Source organism: Emydura macquarii, unplaced genomic scaffold (genome assembly GCF_026122565.2).
Source record: "Emydura macquarii macquarii isolate MOO-44397 ecotype Brisbane River unplaced genomic scaffold, CSIRO-AGI_Emac_v2 contig_2948, whole genome shotgun sequence".
In the NCBI taxonomy this organism is placed as follows: Eukaryota; Metazoa; Chordata; order Testudines; family Chelidae; genus Emydura; species Emydura macquarii.
The window spans coordinates 3,818,200-3,833,048 of record NW_027133085.1 but is presented as its reverse complement, the minus strand read 5'-3'; the positions used below and the strand labels follow the sequence as shown (position 1 = coordinate 3,833,048).

At 40.0% G+C, this 14,849-nt stretch overlaps 1 protein-coding gene across 4 annotated transcripts in view; it reads left to right on the top strand.

Annotated features, from left to right (window-relative positions):
- Positions 1 to 14,849, top strand: part of COL15A1 (collagen type XV alpha 1 chain) — a 247,966-nt gene that overhangs the window by 166,825 nt on the left and 66,292 nt on the right. For 3 of the 4 annotated variants that reach the window (XM_067569856.1, XM_067569854.1, XM_067569853.1), the window contains 5 exons: positions 600 to 644; positions 6,589 to 6,651; positions 8,595 to 8,630; positions 8,724 to 8,807; positions 13,770 to 13,835. In XM_067569856.1, the coding sequence (XP_067425957.1) occupies positions 600 to 644; positions 6,589 to 6,651; positions 8,595 to 8,630; positions 8,724 to 8,807; positions 13,770 to 13,835 (294 nt within the window). The remainder of the gene's footprint in view (positions 1 to 599; positions 645 to 6,588; positions 6,652 to 8,594; positions 8,631 to 8,723; positions 8,808 to 13,769; positions 13,836 to 14,849) is intronic. The other variant, XM_067569855.1, reaches the window with a different exon arrangement.

The window sequence follows — 14,849 nt, the reverse complement described above, 5'->3', positions numbered from 1 at the left end:
TATAAATCACATGGAGTTTAAAATCCAACTAAATTATAAATTTAGTATAATGTAATTCATCATATTTTTAGATAGAGCTATCCATTCCAGATCAATGATGTGACTGTAATTCATAGCCCATGTGCGGTCATTTATCCCAGTAACTCTAGTATTCTGCTTCCAGCAGATAAGTACATATCCAAAATCTGTTTTCTGTGGACAATGAGACAGTTGATTATTATGAAAAACTCTTCCCCACCACCGCCACCACCAGAAGCCAGTGAAATGTATCATATGTTCATTAGTAAAAGAATTCCTAAAAGAATATTTTTGGAAGATTTTTCAGAAAATAAACTCATTATGTCTTGGGCCTGATTCGTCAATGCGTTACTCCTTTTTTTTTTTTTTAAACTGATGTAACTCCATTCAAAGCAACATATTTCCATTCTCTCTCCCTCTGTAAGGGAAATCAGTGGAGTTACACCAGCGTAAAGCTGTAGTACTGCATAGCTAAATAGAGCTGTTATTTAATTCTAAACAAGCAAGATTTTTTTAAATCATTGTAGTTTGTTCTGCATTTTGATATTAAACATGACCTTTTCTATGTATCTGCATTTCAGGGAGAAAAAGGTAGTGATGGTCCACCAGGTATACCAGGTTTAAAGGTGGGGAACTATTTAACTTAATATATAAGTGCATTGTTTTTTCTGCTTAGTTTACTTTACTCTCTTTATGCACTAAAATGATGGTAAATGTTAATTTTCATTGAGAGAATACTAATTACGTACACAATTCGCAGGGATGTTCTGAACTACCTGAGTTAAATTATCGTTGTCTGTAAAATGTGTGATCTGTTGATTGATACTACAATGGTTAAAATATTCTGGGTCTGATTCACTAGTGAGTTACTCCAGTTCTACACCAGTATGACTCCAATGTAATGAATGGAGGTACAGTGATGTAAAACTGGATTAAAGCAATGAGTAATCTGACTGCGTCTGCTGAACTTTAATCACAGTTTATCATAACAACATCTGCTTGTCTTAATTTTAATAAAACAACATAATGTTGTGGCTGCTGCTTGCTATAAATTCCATCTGTTGTACATATTTTGAATTTTTAGCAATCTGTATGGAGATGCCATTTCTGAACAATCAGAGAATACATTTCTTGAAAAACACATTTCACTAAGACATTTGCCAGCATGATAACTAAGACAATATACTGGCATGTAGGGCAGTTGTCCTGAGCTCTTTTTATTTCTTCAAGGCTCTAGAATCATAGAATCATAGAATATTAGAGTTGGAAGGGACCTCAGGAGGTCATCTAGTCCAACCCCTTGCTCAAAGCAGGACTAACCTCAGCTATATCATCCCAACCAGGGCTTTGTCAAGCCTCAGCTTAAAAACCTCTAAGGATGGAGATTCCACCACCTCCCTAGGTAACCTATTCCAGTGCTTCACCACCCTCCTAGTAAAAAGCTTTTTCCTAATGTCCAACCTAGACCTCCCGCCCTGCAACTTGAGACCGTTGCTCCTTGTTCTGTCATCTGCCACCACCGAGAACAGCCTAGCCCCATCCTCCCTGGAACCCCCTTTCAGGTAGTTAAAGGCCGCTATCAAATCCCCCCTCACTCTTCTCTTTTACAGACTAAACAAGCCCAGTTCCCTCAGCCTCTCCTCATAAGTCCTGTGCTCCAGCCCCCTAATCATTTTGGTTGCCCTCCGCTGCACTCTCTCCAACTTGTCCACATCCTTTTTGTAGTGGGGGGCCCAAAACTGGACACAGTATTCTAAATGCGGCCTCACCAATGCCGAATAGAGGGGAATAATCACTTCCCGTGACCTGCTGGCAATGCCCCTCCTAATGCAGCCCAATATGCCATTAGCCTTCTTGACAACCAGGGCACACTGCTGACTCATATCCAGCTTTTTATCCACCATTACCCCCAGGCCCCTTTCTGCAGAGCTGCTGCCCAGTTCGTCGGTCCCCAGTCTATAGCTGTGCATGGGATTCTTCCTTCCTAAGTGGAGAACTCTGCACTTATCTTTGTTAAACCTCATTAGATTTCTTTTGGCCCAATCCTCCAGTTTGTTTAGGTCACTCTGTATCCTATCCCTACCTTGCAGGGTATCTACCACTCCCCCCAGCTTAGTGTCATCTAACTAATTGTCTTGTGTGAACTCTTTTTGAAGAAAGTGTTCTGCTTTATGGCCCTTCCTCCAGTAATTATTACTGAATAATATATGCAATTGTGATAAGTACAGTTTTAAAGCTTTTTTCCAAAGGGTATAACTATTGTCAATGGGGTAACTACAAAGCTATGTAAAAAAATAAGCTACCAGAATCAATCTGTTCAGTCTTCAAATAACAAAGCAACCTTTGCAGATAACTCGTCCTCTTAGATCTGAATAATGTACAGTTCTGGAACCCTGAAATTCTGCCCATTATGAATGAGAGGTGTGTGGATGGGCTGGGGGAAGGTATTTTTATTTTGTTTTGTACATGAACTTAATGTTCCAATGCCTAGTAGGACAAGCAGAAATATGAAACTATGGGATAGTAGTTACCAAACAAATGCCAGCTTCAGGAGGAAAATAATGTTTAAGATGTTAAGATATGAATAATGTTAAAAATGAGACCTGGCCATACTGTACTATTTACAGTCAAACTATGCTAATTAAAATCATGTCTTTCTTTCCCAGTTAAACTTTAGTAAGAAAAACAGTTGGTGAAATTATTGAACATTTGCTCCAACAAGAAGTGAAACAGCAGCTAGCAATGCAACTGAAACTACATCCTCATGCAGTAGAAATGCTCTTAGTCGTAACCGATTTCATCTGCACATGGGTGAAACTCACCCTGTTGAGGGGATCCTCCAAGACTCCCTGTGCTATCTCAACCATAGGGTTGGACTGCATGGTGAATCACTGACAAAGCACCACATAGCACGCTGCATGTATGCTGGGTGACCACCTAGAGACATACTGAAAGCTGTGGAGGATGTCCTGTTCACCCTTTATACGCTGGTGCAGAGATTGGAGTGAGCCTGGGGAGATTCCCTGAGATCTGTGATTACTGAAATGCAGTTACACTAACACCTTATATTAATGTGAGAAGTATGGGGAATAAACAGGAAAAACTTGAAATAATTAATTAATAAACAGCTATTGTATAGTTGGCATCACTGAGACATGGTGGGATAATACACATGACTGGAATTTGTTATAGAAGGATACAGCTTGTTCAGGAAAAACACACAGGGAAAAAAGAGGACATGTTGCCTTATATATTGAAAACGTATACACTTGGCCTGAGGTTGAGATGAAAATAGAAGGCAGACTTGTTGAAAATCTCTGGGTAAGGATAAAAGGGGTAAAAAACAAGAGTGATATCATGGTAGGGAAGGAAGAAGAGGTGGATATGTTTGTTTTTTACATAACCTAACAATCATCCAAAGCACACAACTTGACGGTAATGGGAGACTTCAACTACCCAGATGTCGGAAAAATTAACACAGCAGGGCACAGATTATCCAACGAGTTCTTGGAATGTATTGGAGACAATTTTTTATTTCAGAAGGTGGAGAAAACTTCTAGGGGAGAGGCTATTCTGGATTTGATTTTTGACAAGTCGGGAGGAACTGGTTAAGAAATTGAAAGTGGAAGGCAGCTTGGGTGAAAGTGATTATGAAATGATAGAGTTCATGATTCTAAGGAATAGTTGGAGGGAAAACTGCACAATAAAGATAATGGATTTCAAGAAGGCAGACTTCAGCAAACTCAGGGAGTTGGTAGGTAAGATCACGTAGGAAGCAAGTCTAAAAGGAAAAACAGTTCAAGTGAGTTGGCAGTTTTTCAAAGAGACATTATTAAGGGCAAAAGAGCAAATTATCCCACTACATAGGAAAGATAGGAAGTATGGCCAGAGACCACCCTGGCTCAACCAGGAGATCTTCAATGATCTGAAACTCAAAAAGAGTCCTACAAAAAAGTGGAAACTAGGTCAAATTACAAAGGATGAATATAAACAAATAACACAAGTATGTAGGGACAAAAATAATCTAGTTTTGTGCCTTAGCATTTCTAAACTAGCTAGAGATCTATAACAAGAAAACATGTTACAAATGCATTAGAAGCAAGAGGAAGACCAAGGACAGGGTAGGCCCGTTACTCAGTGGGGAAACAATAACAGAAAATGTGGAAATAGCAGAAGTGCTAAATGACTCTTTTGTATCCGTTTTCACCAAAAAGGTTAGTAGTGATTGGACGTCTAACATAATGGACACCAGTGAAAATAAGATAGGATATGAGCCTAAAATAGGGAATGAACAAGTTAAAAATTACTAAGGCAAGTTATATGTCCTCAAATCACCAGGGCCTAATGAAATGCATCCTAGAATACTTAAAAGATCTGACTGACGAGATATCTGACCAATTATCTTTGAAAATTCATGGAAGATGGGAGAGATTCCAAAGGATTGGAAAAAGGGCGAATATAGTGCCAATCTATAAAAACAGAAATAAGGACAACCTGGGGAATTACAAACCAGTCAGCTTAACTTCAGTATCCAGAAAGATAATGGAGCAAATAATTAAACAATCAATTTGCAAACACCTAGAAGATAATAAAGTGATATGTAACAGTCAGCATGATTTTGTCAAAAACAAATAGTGTCAAACCAACCTGATAGATTTCTTTGACAGGGTAACAAGCCTAGTGGATGTGGGGAAGTGGTAGATGTGGTATATCTCAACTTTAGTAAAGCTTTTGGTACTGTCTCGCATGACCTTCTCATAAACAAAGTAGGGAAATGCAACCTAGATGAAGCTACTATAAGGTGAATGCATAACTGGTTGGAAAACCATTCCTAGAGAGTAGTTGTCAGTGGTGCACAGTCAAGCTGGAAAGGCATATCAAGAGGTGTCTCACCGTGATCAGCTCTGGTTCTGTTCAATATCTTCATCAATGATTTAGAATCTGGAAAATGGCACAGAGAGTACACTTATAAAGTTTATGGACAAGACCACGCTGGGATGGATTGCAAGTGTTTTGGAGAATAGAATTAAAATTCAGAATGATCTGGACAAACTGGAGAAATGGTCAGAAGTAAATCAAGTGAAATTCAAATGCAAAGTAGTCCATTGTGGGAGTAACAATCAGTTGCATGCATACAAAATGGGAAATGACTGTTAGGATGGAGTACTGCAGAAAGGGATCTGGGGGTTGTAGTGGATCATGAGCTAAATATGAGTGAACAGCATAACACTGACTTTTCCTTTTTTTGCAACGTTCTGGGATGTATTAGCAGGAGTGTTGTAAGCAAGACCTGAGGAGTAATTCTTCTGCTCTACTCTGCACTGATTAGGCCTGAACTGGGGTACTGCCTCCAGTTCTGGGTGCCATAATTCAGGAAAGATGTGGATAAATTGGAGTCCTACGGTTCTATGATTCACAGAAATGATAGGGAAGAACTGCTATGGGTATGTCAGCCCACTCTGCCCCTAGGTAGGGTGTGTATGGATTCCCCCCACCGGTGTCTCAGCACTCTTTGCTCATATAAAGCCTATCTGGGCTTTCTGCAGGTGAAGTGAATTTCACTAACAAATAGGAAATAGGCTAATGACTCTTTTATCACTTGTAGAATTGCTAAAATGTTATTGAAGCAGTATGTACAGTTTTAGAGAAGTTTATTTTGTGTGGCTACATAAGAGAAAAAGGGTAAAATTTTCAATAGCACCTAAGAGTGCGCCTATCTTGGAAGAAGGAAAAACCCAAAACACCATGGCAGCGAGTCTGAGTCCAGTCAGCTGGTTAGGTCTCACCCCACAGGGCTAAAAAGAGCAGTGTAGATGTTCCTGCTCAGGCTGAAGTTGAGCTCTGAGACCCAGTGAAAGGAGAAAGGTTCTCCGAGCTCCCAGTGGGAAATTCTACCCAGCTCTTTTTAGCCCTGTAGCTCGAGCCACTTGATCCAAGCTCTGCAACTCGCTGCAAAGAGGGAGTGTATGTGGGGTGGGGGATGGTGGCTGGTCGATTGCAATGTAAGCATACCTTAAGTCCCATTTTAAAAAAGTGACTTTGGCATTTAGGAGCTTAAGTCCCATTGACTTCTAATGAGATTTAGGCTCCTAAGTGCCATTTTGAAAATGAAGCTGGGTTTTGAAAATTTTACCCACAACCAGGGGCATTTGACAGATCTAGAATTTTACAGCTTGGTTTTCCTTTTTGGAAGTCTTGTTGAGAATTATACTGTAAATGCGCAAAAATGCCTTAAAAAACAACAACTACATTTTAAAACTGCAGTGACACCTGAATTCGTCTCCTTGGCTGCTATGTGTGATGATTCCTGTCTCCCCTGAAATACTGTGGCCAAAGATAAAAAAACAAATGTATGAATGTACAGCTCTCTATATGTCTGTTGCTTTCTTAATTGCTTGATTAGCTGATTGATTTTTTTTTAAAATGATTGGTTACACTGTGATGTTTAAAACTTTTCCCATGAAATAATTGAGCACCTTTCTACGAATCGGATAGAATACTGTGGATGCTACATTGAACTAAATGGGATACAATTTAAAATTAATATTATATGTATTTCTGTTTTGATAGGGAGACCAAGGTGCAGATGGAAAACCTGGATTTCCTGGTGTCGCTGGACGTCCTGGAGATTCAGTAAGTGGCACTACCATATTCTTTCTTTGTGTGATCACATAGCACAGTGGTTCCCAAACTATAATCCCGGGACCACCAGTAATCACTGGAGCACATGCTAGTGGTCCATGGCGATGACTGGTCACATAGTGCTGGCTCTCATCCATTTATCCAGTGGCACAAGAAGCTTGAAAATACATGTGATACTTTCCTGATATTGCTTTACCATGTAAACAATTAATTGTAATTGCAACAGATAGAATAGCGTATCACCAATGGGAAGGGAGGTGTCCACAAAGCAATCTATATAGTAGGACATGGTCAACACTAGGAAAATATTGGAGAATCTTTGTCATAACACACCTTTTAACTGTAATGGTATGTTTCTGCTTCAACAGAAATCTGAAGCACCAATATTAAGCATTTCTATTGTAAATCAGCAATTAATTCACTCTGTATTGAAACTTGGCAGAAAAAATGTCAGCCTCTGAATGCTTTTTTGGCTTGCATACATTATGTCATAAAGTGCCATTTTGTTAAATTAGAGGAGGAGAAAAATAGAAGCTCACAGGTTTTAAATGCTCTTGTGTGTTTCTCTAACTGAATAATCCAACAGGAGTAAGTGAAATGCTAGAGATTATTTGCCCATAGTTGTAGAATAATGTAGATTGATTGCGCTTTGCTTTTAAGAAAAATTAAAACCACCCAAGTTATAGATGAATCAGCCAGCTCAGGCCTAGCAATGAGGAGGAGACCCATGGGTCTTTGGGAAGCTTTCCAGCACAAGAGAGTTACAGAGAGGCAGAAAGTGCCAGATGACTTGTGGGCCATTGGAAGGGATGTTGTAGAGGTTGAAGGAGGAGCTGTCCTCCCCAAACTCTGCATCTCATGCACATTCCTGCTCCAGATTACTTTAAGCAATTACAACAGTGCCTGTTGCTTTTCTCTATGCTGTCATGAGTGATGCTTTGTGACTGGCTTAATTCACCATTGAGAATTGCAGCACTCATGGTACAAAATGTCATGAACTGGGGTGATTCCGTGTCAAATGTAGGCACAACTGAGTAAGTAAAACTAACATAAACCAGGAAATTTAGAGTTAAGTTAGCAATGTAACCCCAGTTCAATAGAATTTATTTTGCAGTGAAGTATTTAAATATTTGTGTCAGAGGCATCTGTAATCTTGTTGATTTGAAGACAGGGCTGGGAAACAGGAAACCTGGGTTATAAACCTGATTCTGACACTGATTTGCTATTTTTAACCTTGGGCAAGTCATTTAAACCTCTTGGTCTCTCACATACCCTGGACTGGAACTCTAGCTGATATAAAGCTGGAGTTGACTCTGATTTACACCAACTGTGGGACTTGCTCCCTTATCTATAAAACGCTACCCCCCTTTGTAAAGCACTCTGCAGTTTTATGGTTCTTGATTTCTATACCTCAAAGTATTATTATTTATTTCATGTTTTTATTACCAATAGAAAAAGCAGTATAAATGCTAACAAAAAGTAAGGTCATGATTTTCAACACATCAGCTTTCTGTTAAGATATAAAACATTCACTGTCCTAAAAGTGACCTCATAATAGATCTGCATGAGAAGCACCTGTGAACCCTTCAATTCATTTCATGCTTGTACTCCCTTAAGGAACAAATGCTGTATATGAAATAAGTGCTGTATATGAAAATGCTAGCTTGGTCTGTTCCCTTCCACTCTGTTCTCCCAGTCCTCTATCATAATTTTACACTGTCAAAGGCAGCAGAAATGACTAAAAACATTCAAAACCAATATACACTTAAGGCCTGGTCGAAACCCATTGCAATCCATAGTCTTTCCATCGACTTCATTGGACTTTGTATCAAGCCCTTCATGAACGTTATTCTCTATGCACTTTGGGGGGAGGAAAAGTATTGTCGCAACTTTTCCTTATAAATTGTTAACACTCCTTATTAAATTGCATGCAGGGCCCAAAAGGGGACAAGGGTGACATAGGACCCAAGGTAAGATGGGATGGATCTCTTTCTAACTGAATTTCTACTGGGAATTTTGGTGTTTATTAAACAGCCTTTCCATCTGTAATACTGTTGAAATAGGGTGATCCAGGACAGGATGGTGCTAGTATTGTTGGACCACGAGGGCCACCAGGACCACCAGGGCCAATCATAGCAGTACCCCCGGTAAGTGTCTTTGTAAAGAGTTAAGAACTTTACTGTCCTTCTTAAAATGTATCTGGAGTTCCATGGCAGTTAAGAACAGCTGGGGCTGGTGTTGATGTTCGGTTCCTAGATCCAGCCCTGAAAGAGGAAAAATCTGCAATAAATATCTACACCTAAAATTATTGGGGGGAAAAAGTGGGGTTTTTTAAGAAGTCATGACCCGTGGAACTTGAACCCAGCCTCGCAGGATTTATCGGAACTACCACACTCCAGCCCTCCACCTCGCAGCTTGCTGACAATGGATTACCTGGCACCCAGGAAACCTAGCCCCAAACAGTGTTAGGCTCTGCCCTGATGTCTGATTGGTAGAGTGCCAGAGTGGCTCACTGGCCCCACTTAAGCCAGCAGCTGGAACAGGAAGCTGTCTGAACAACTGGACGCTGGGTCTCAACTCGTAGTTCTGGCTTCTTCTTGTCTTGTCTCCTCCTTCTGACTTCCCACTATCCTGATCCAGCTGACTCTTGACTCCTGTCTTGTGACTAGGTCTTGCCATCCATGACCCTGCCATGACAAAAAGAAGAAAGAAGGCAGTAAAATGGGTGAAGACTTTAACATAACAGTGCTTGGGGATGTTTGCTTCTCTTAACGTGTGCAGGTGACTCTATAAGAGCAATGAAAAATGAAGAAAAATTTACTAGGGAATACAGAATAGAGGAAGTGTAAAATAAGGGGGGCTTCTTTGGTTACATCTACCCTGCAGTTAGGCACCTGTGGCTAGCCTGTGCCAGCTGACTCGGGCTCACAAGGTTCGGGCTAAGGGTCTGTTTAATTGTGGTGTAGATGTTCAGGTTTACACTGCAGCCCAAGCTCTGGGACGCTCCCACCTTGCAGCCTGAACATCCCACTTGAGCCTGTACATCCACACTGCATTTAAAAACCCTTTAGCTCAAGTCCCACAAGCCCAAGTAAGCTGGCATGGCCCAGCTGTGGGTGTCTAACTGCAGGATAGATGGACGCTTATGATTCCAGCAATACATGGAACTCAATGGCAATAGTGCCTAGATTCCACTGTGCTCTCTGCCAGGTGTGCACCATAAAAACCAAAGAAACAGCCCTCTTGCTGAAGCAGTATCAACAAATGTTAGTGTATGCTGGTGAAAGTTGGTGCAGAGAGCCACACATCTTTTTACAACGCATTCACTAAGCAAACCTAATTTAAAATGTATTTCAGCCTTTTAAATTATTGATAACGCTAAAAGAAATAAAGGAGTCTACAGGTTTGAACCATGTTTCAAACTGACTACAAAAGTCTGTAGTCAGTTTTGGTATGACACTGGGAACTGGAGAAGCTGCGAATGACTATATGAAATTTGTTCACTCAGGATAGCCACGTAAGTCTCTCAAACACACAGACTATTTCCTAAGGTAGGAAGTTAGGTGTTTAGCGTCTGTCTGCCAAGACTTGCAGTCCTAGGAGGGAAAAACCTCAGAGGTGAGGAATCTGCATTATAGGAGTGAGGCAATAACAAAATTAAAAATCCAATTCAGACTTTACGTTTTATACTGACTAAAGCAACTAGTTTTCTGACAGTGATAACAATTGTGGCGGAAAGTGGATTACTAATGGTGGTAACCACAGTTCCAGAGGAATTTGGGTGGCTTCTTTGCAGGACAAGAATGGACGTGTTATCTTGAAAGTCTCTCGGAATCTGAAGGGATTAATGCTGTGTGTTTCATCCAGTTTCTGCTCTAATTTCTGGCATCTTCTTTAATAGCCTTTAGGTAAAAAGAGATGATCTGGTGGCATAAGCCCTGGACTGAAACTCAGAAGGTCTTAAGGTCTCTTCCTAGCTCTTCCACACTGCTTCTGAGGGATCTTAGGCAAGACATTTTACATCTCCATTCCTTAATTAGATGATCATGTCCACCTGAGATGACTATTTTAAGGCTCAGTTCTTTAATATTTGTAAAGCATTATGAGATCCTCAGGTGGAAGGCACTATGTGTGTGAAATGCAGAGCATCGCTGAAGCTGACGTGAGGATGACATCATCATCCTGGAGGCCAACCAGCTTCTCTGCATGCTTCACAATTGCCACCCTCCACACCTGAATCCAGCAATTAACTACTGCTGAGGAAACCTATTGTGAGTCCTCTCTATTGTCCAGGACTCCTTTCCCAAACATCTTCACTATCTATTACTGTAGTGCCCATGGGCTCCACTCTCTGTTGGGACTGCCTTATGTGAAGTGCCGTTTGGATACATACTACAAAAACCCAGCTTCTGCCCCAAAGAGCTTGTAGTGTAGGAAGACAAGCGACACCTGAAGTGAGCGAGGGGATTACAAATAAGTACATTCAATTGTATTTACATTTGCAAACACAACTACTATAAGTAAATAAAGCAAGTGCTGACTACCCCAATCTACTTCTCAACCTAGCCACTATTAGTTGGATGATTTTTTGAGGCATTGCAGGCACAGAGAGTTTGGAGGAGTTTGAGTTATAAAAGAGGGACCAAGGTGGACTTGATCTGATTATAGCAGATGTATTTACATAAGATGTATTCTATTTGCTCTGTAGATATTTTCTTAGCTAGATGGGTATAGCATCCCATATAGCATGTCCACTTGGTTATTTCAGCCACACAGGAAAACAACTTGAAGCATCAGTAGGCCCCGGACACACAGCAGAAGTAACATAAGCAGACATGCCAGCATTATGCCACTTTCTGTCAGTCAGCTTGACAATTTAAAACATAGAGCTAGAGCAAAGATAAAGGTGAAACATCACAATAGTGTTTTTTCTACATTTTAAACTTAATTATTTGTGTAGTTGATAGATTTCACTGGATAGACAATAGACGAAGGAAACTGGGACCTGGTCTTGCAAGTGACAATACATGAGCTCCATTCAGCTCAGTCACTGCAGTCTATCAGTTGCACAACTGGGACCTTAGATTGTAATCAGTTCAGGGAAGAGCCTGTGTGTGTTTTTGTAGTGCCCAGCCCAATGGGGCCTCATATTATCGTGACTGGAGCCCAGGTGAGCTACTGCAATAGAAATTAATAATAATCTCCTAAAGGGAGTGTCAGTTGTTCAGACATTCCTTTCTTCTGAATTCCTACTGACATTCACACATTGTCAATCCCAAGTCTGATTAAACTGGCCCCTACAAAAAGGGTTTCTCCCAGTTTGTGCTAATTTGCTGATCTAAAATGCTAAAATTCGATAAAAGAAATCATTTAGGCTATACTGCTCTATGAATTTTTATATTTTGGTGATTTTTTTTTTTTTGAAGGGCCAATAAATCACAGTGCCCTTTGGTAGGACATTTACACCATTTGTCTTTTCAGTGTAAAACAATAATTGGTACTCTACATAAATCTTCCCCTCCCACAGAGAAAGTTCAATAGAAACCAATAGGGGGGGAAAGTGAGCAGCAAACTTTCTTTTTATGTCATTGATCCATCATATTTAATGTCCAAATAATTAATGAGAGGAAGGAATGGAGAATGCCTGATCCAGAAAATATAAAGCAAATTTAAGTGAATTTTGCATTATGTTCTTTTAGTTATTCGGCGTCTAGCATTTTAATCTCCCGTGGGATGAGAAGCTGAAAGCTCCACTCATAATGTTCTTAAAATCCAAGAATCCATTAACCAGTAAAGCTAACAAATATTGTTGTTTCTTCAAGATATTAGTAAAAAGAAAGCCCCCCCGTTTTAGGTACCATTCTCGGCCCGGGCTGTGGTCTTGCAAGGCTTTCGTGACATGTCAAGTGGGCTCACTGCTGCATTGTCACTGTGGAAGTTGCTTGTGAAACAAAACAAAAAGGCCAATGATTACACTTGGAGGGGGATGGAGAGACCAGGAGCCTACTGTGTGATAGGCATGTTTGCACTCTGTATTTCATATAGCTATAGTATTGCTTAAAATGCATATGCTTGCATGACACACACGGTGTCTTTTTGAGGCTACAGGTCACTTACACAATATACAAAGTGCCTGGACAAAGCAAGTTGAAATCAATGGGGGATTTTTCCATTGACTTCAATAGTCAGACCCAAAGTGAATGGTTAACTATTGAGTAATTCCATAACCAAAGAATAGTGTAACTTTAGTGTCTTGAGTGGGAGCAGACCCTAAAATTGTGGGAGCCACAATGTACGCAATCTGAGACTGGAGTGGATAGAATTGCCTGACTAGATGAATGAATGATGTACAAATCTGAAGACAAAATGGACAAGTTAAAGCCTGTGTGCAGGCATATCTGAGATCAAAGGGAGGATATGTTATTTTAAAGCAAGTGGGACAATCAGGAATTGAAGCAACTGGGGAAAACTGACTAAGGATGAGTAACAGGGTTTCTTCTACATAAAAGGCATATGTGGATAACTTACAAAAAAAATAGGTGGATAGCTTACACCATGATGCTGTACTGTAATGTATGCTGCATTATTCAATATGGATGGAAATAATTTAAATCTGAAAAGAAGCTGTCCAAAACAAAAATGAAATGTGAATATGAATAACAGATCATTAGGGCCTCAATCCTGCAATGAGATGTGCACAGCACAGATGTGCACTGACTCCAGCACCCACTCAGCATTGAAGCCTGGGGTCTAAAAAACTTATTTTGATCCTCATCCGATAGAGAAAAAATGGTCTCAAGTCACAATCTCTCTGTTTCCTCATCTTTAAAGTGGGAATTCCTACCTCACAAGTACATAGAGAGGCTCAATTCTTTAATTTTGTAAAGCACTCTGAGATCCATACACATAAGATGTAATAGAAATGCAAAGTAATAGCATTCCAGATGCAGGACACAAAAGGAAAAAGCAAATACTATTCCCAAGAGCCTGCTCTACATTCTCCATCTCCACAGTTATAATAGTTAGCTGCCTGTGCATTTCTTGAACTGTGTGTCCCAGAGAACCAATTTAATATTTAACATAACCTATTCTTTATCTTTATTTTTTAGCTATCACTCAATGATACAGATGGAATTTTTAATTTCACTGTCATTAAAGGACTGCTTGGACCTCCAGTGAGTATATTGTGCTTTAGTAAATGCAAAGAATTGTTTCATACTTCAGTGCCTCTCTCCCTGTTCTTCAGACACACACATGCAAATCTTACTGACTTCAGTGGGACATATAGAGGGCTACCTGAGGACAGAATTGGATCCTGTGTGGGTAAATTAACTTCCCTACAAATGTATTCTAAAGAAGGGAATTACAGATGGGTCACAGTTTTGCCCTGAACTACAGATGCCTGCCTAATTAGAAGGGGAGAACTGGCGCAGAAAAAAATAAAAGCCCAGAGTCTCCTAAACTTGCATCTGTTTCTAGAACCAAAATATTTTGTTTGTTAGTTTGTTTTTAGGATCCTGAAATGTTATAAGATTTTGTTCATTTCTGCCTGAGACTGGGACCAGAAATCCTGAACTACTGCCAATGAGGCTGTTGTCCTGGCATTTCTAGCTGTGGCTGAAATAGATGGAAATTTCATGAGACAACTATTTATTGATATGAGCTGTTGGACTTGGTTTTTTTCAGCCAGGCGTTTAAGATAGTTCAGTTAAACATTAGAAATTATGGATACTTCTCTGTACTGATTCCAAACTCCAACAGCTAGATTCACCCATGTACACAGGCTGCTTTGCACCACTGCTGTTATACAACGCAAGGCAAACCTGGTTAAGGCTCCATTTCTGGGGTTTGCCCATTGCTATTCCCTGCATGTTCTCCCTTTCCCCACCCCCACTCCCCCAACCCACCCAATAACGGAGCATCATGTGAATGATGATTGGGAATCATTTAAGAACCCCTTACTAGTTACCCCAAAATCCACAATCAAAGAAGAAGGCTATGCTGGTTTTTAAAAATCTTGTTTAGAGAAGTCAAGGCAGCTGTATATGTATGTATGTATGCATATATATATATATATATATATATATATATATATATATATATATATATAAACAAATGGAAGAAAGGGGAAATTGAAAGAATGAATATAAATCAGAAGTTAGGAATTATTCAAAATTGATAAGGGAAGT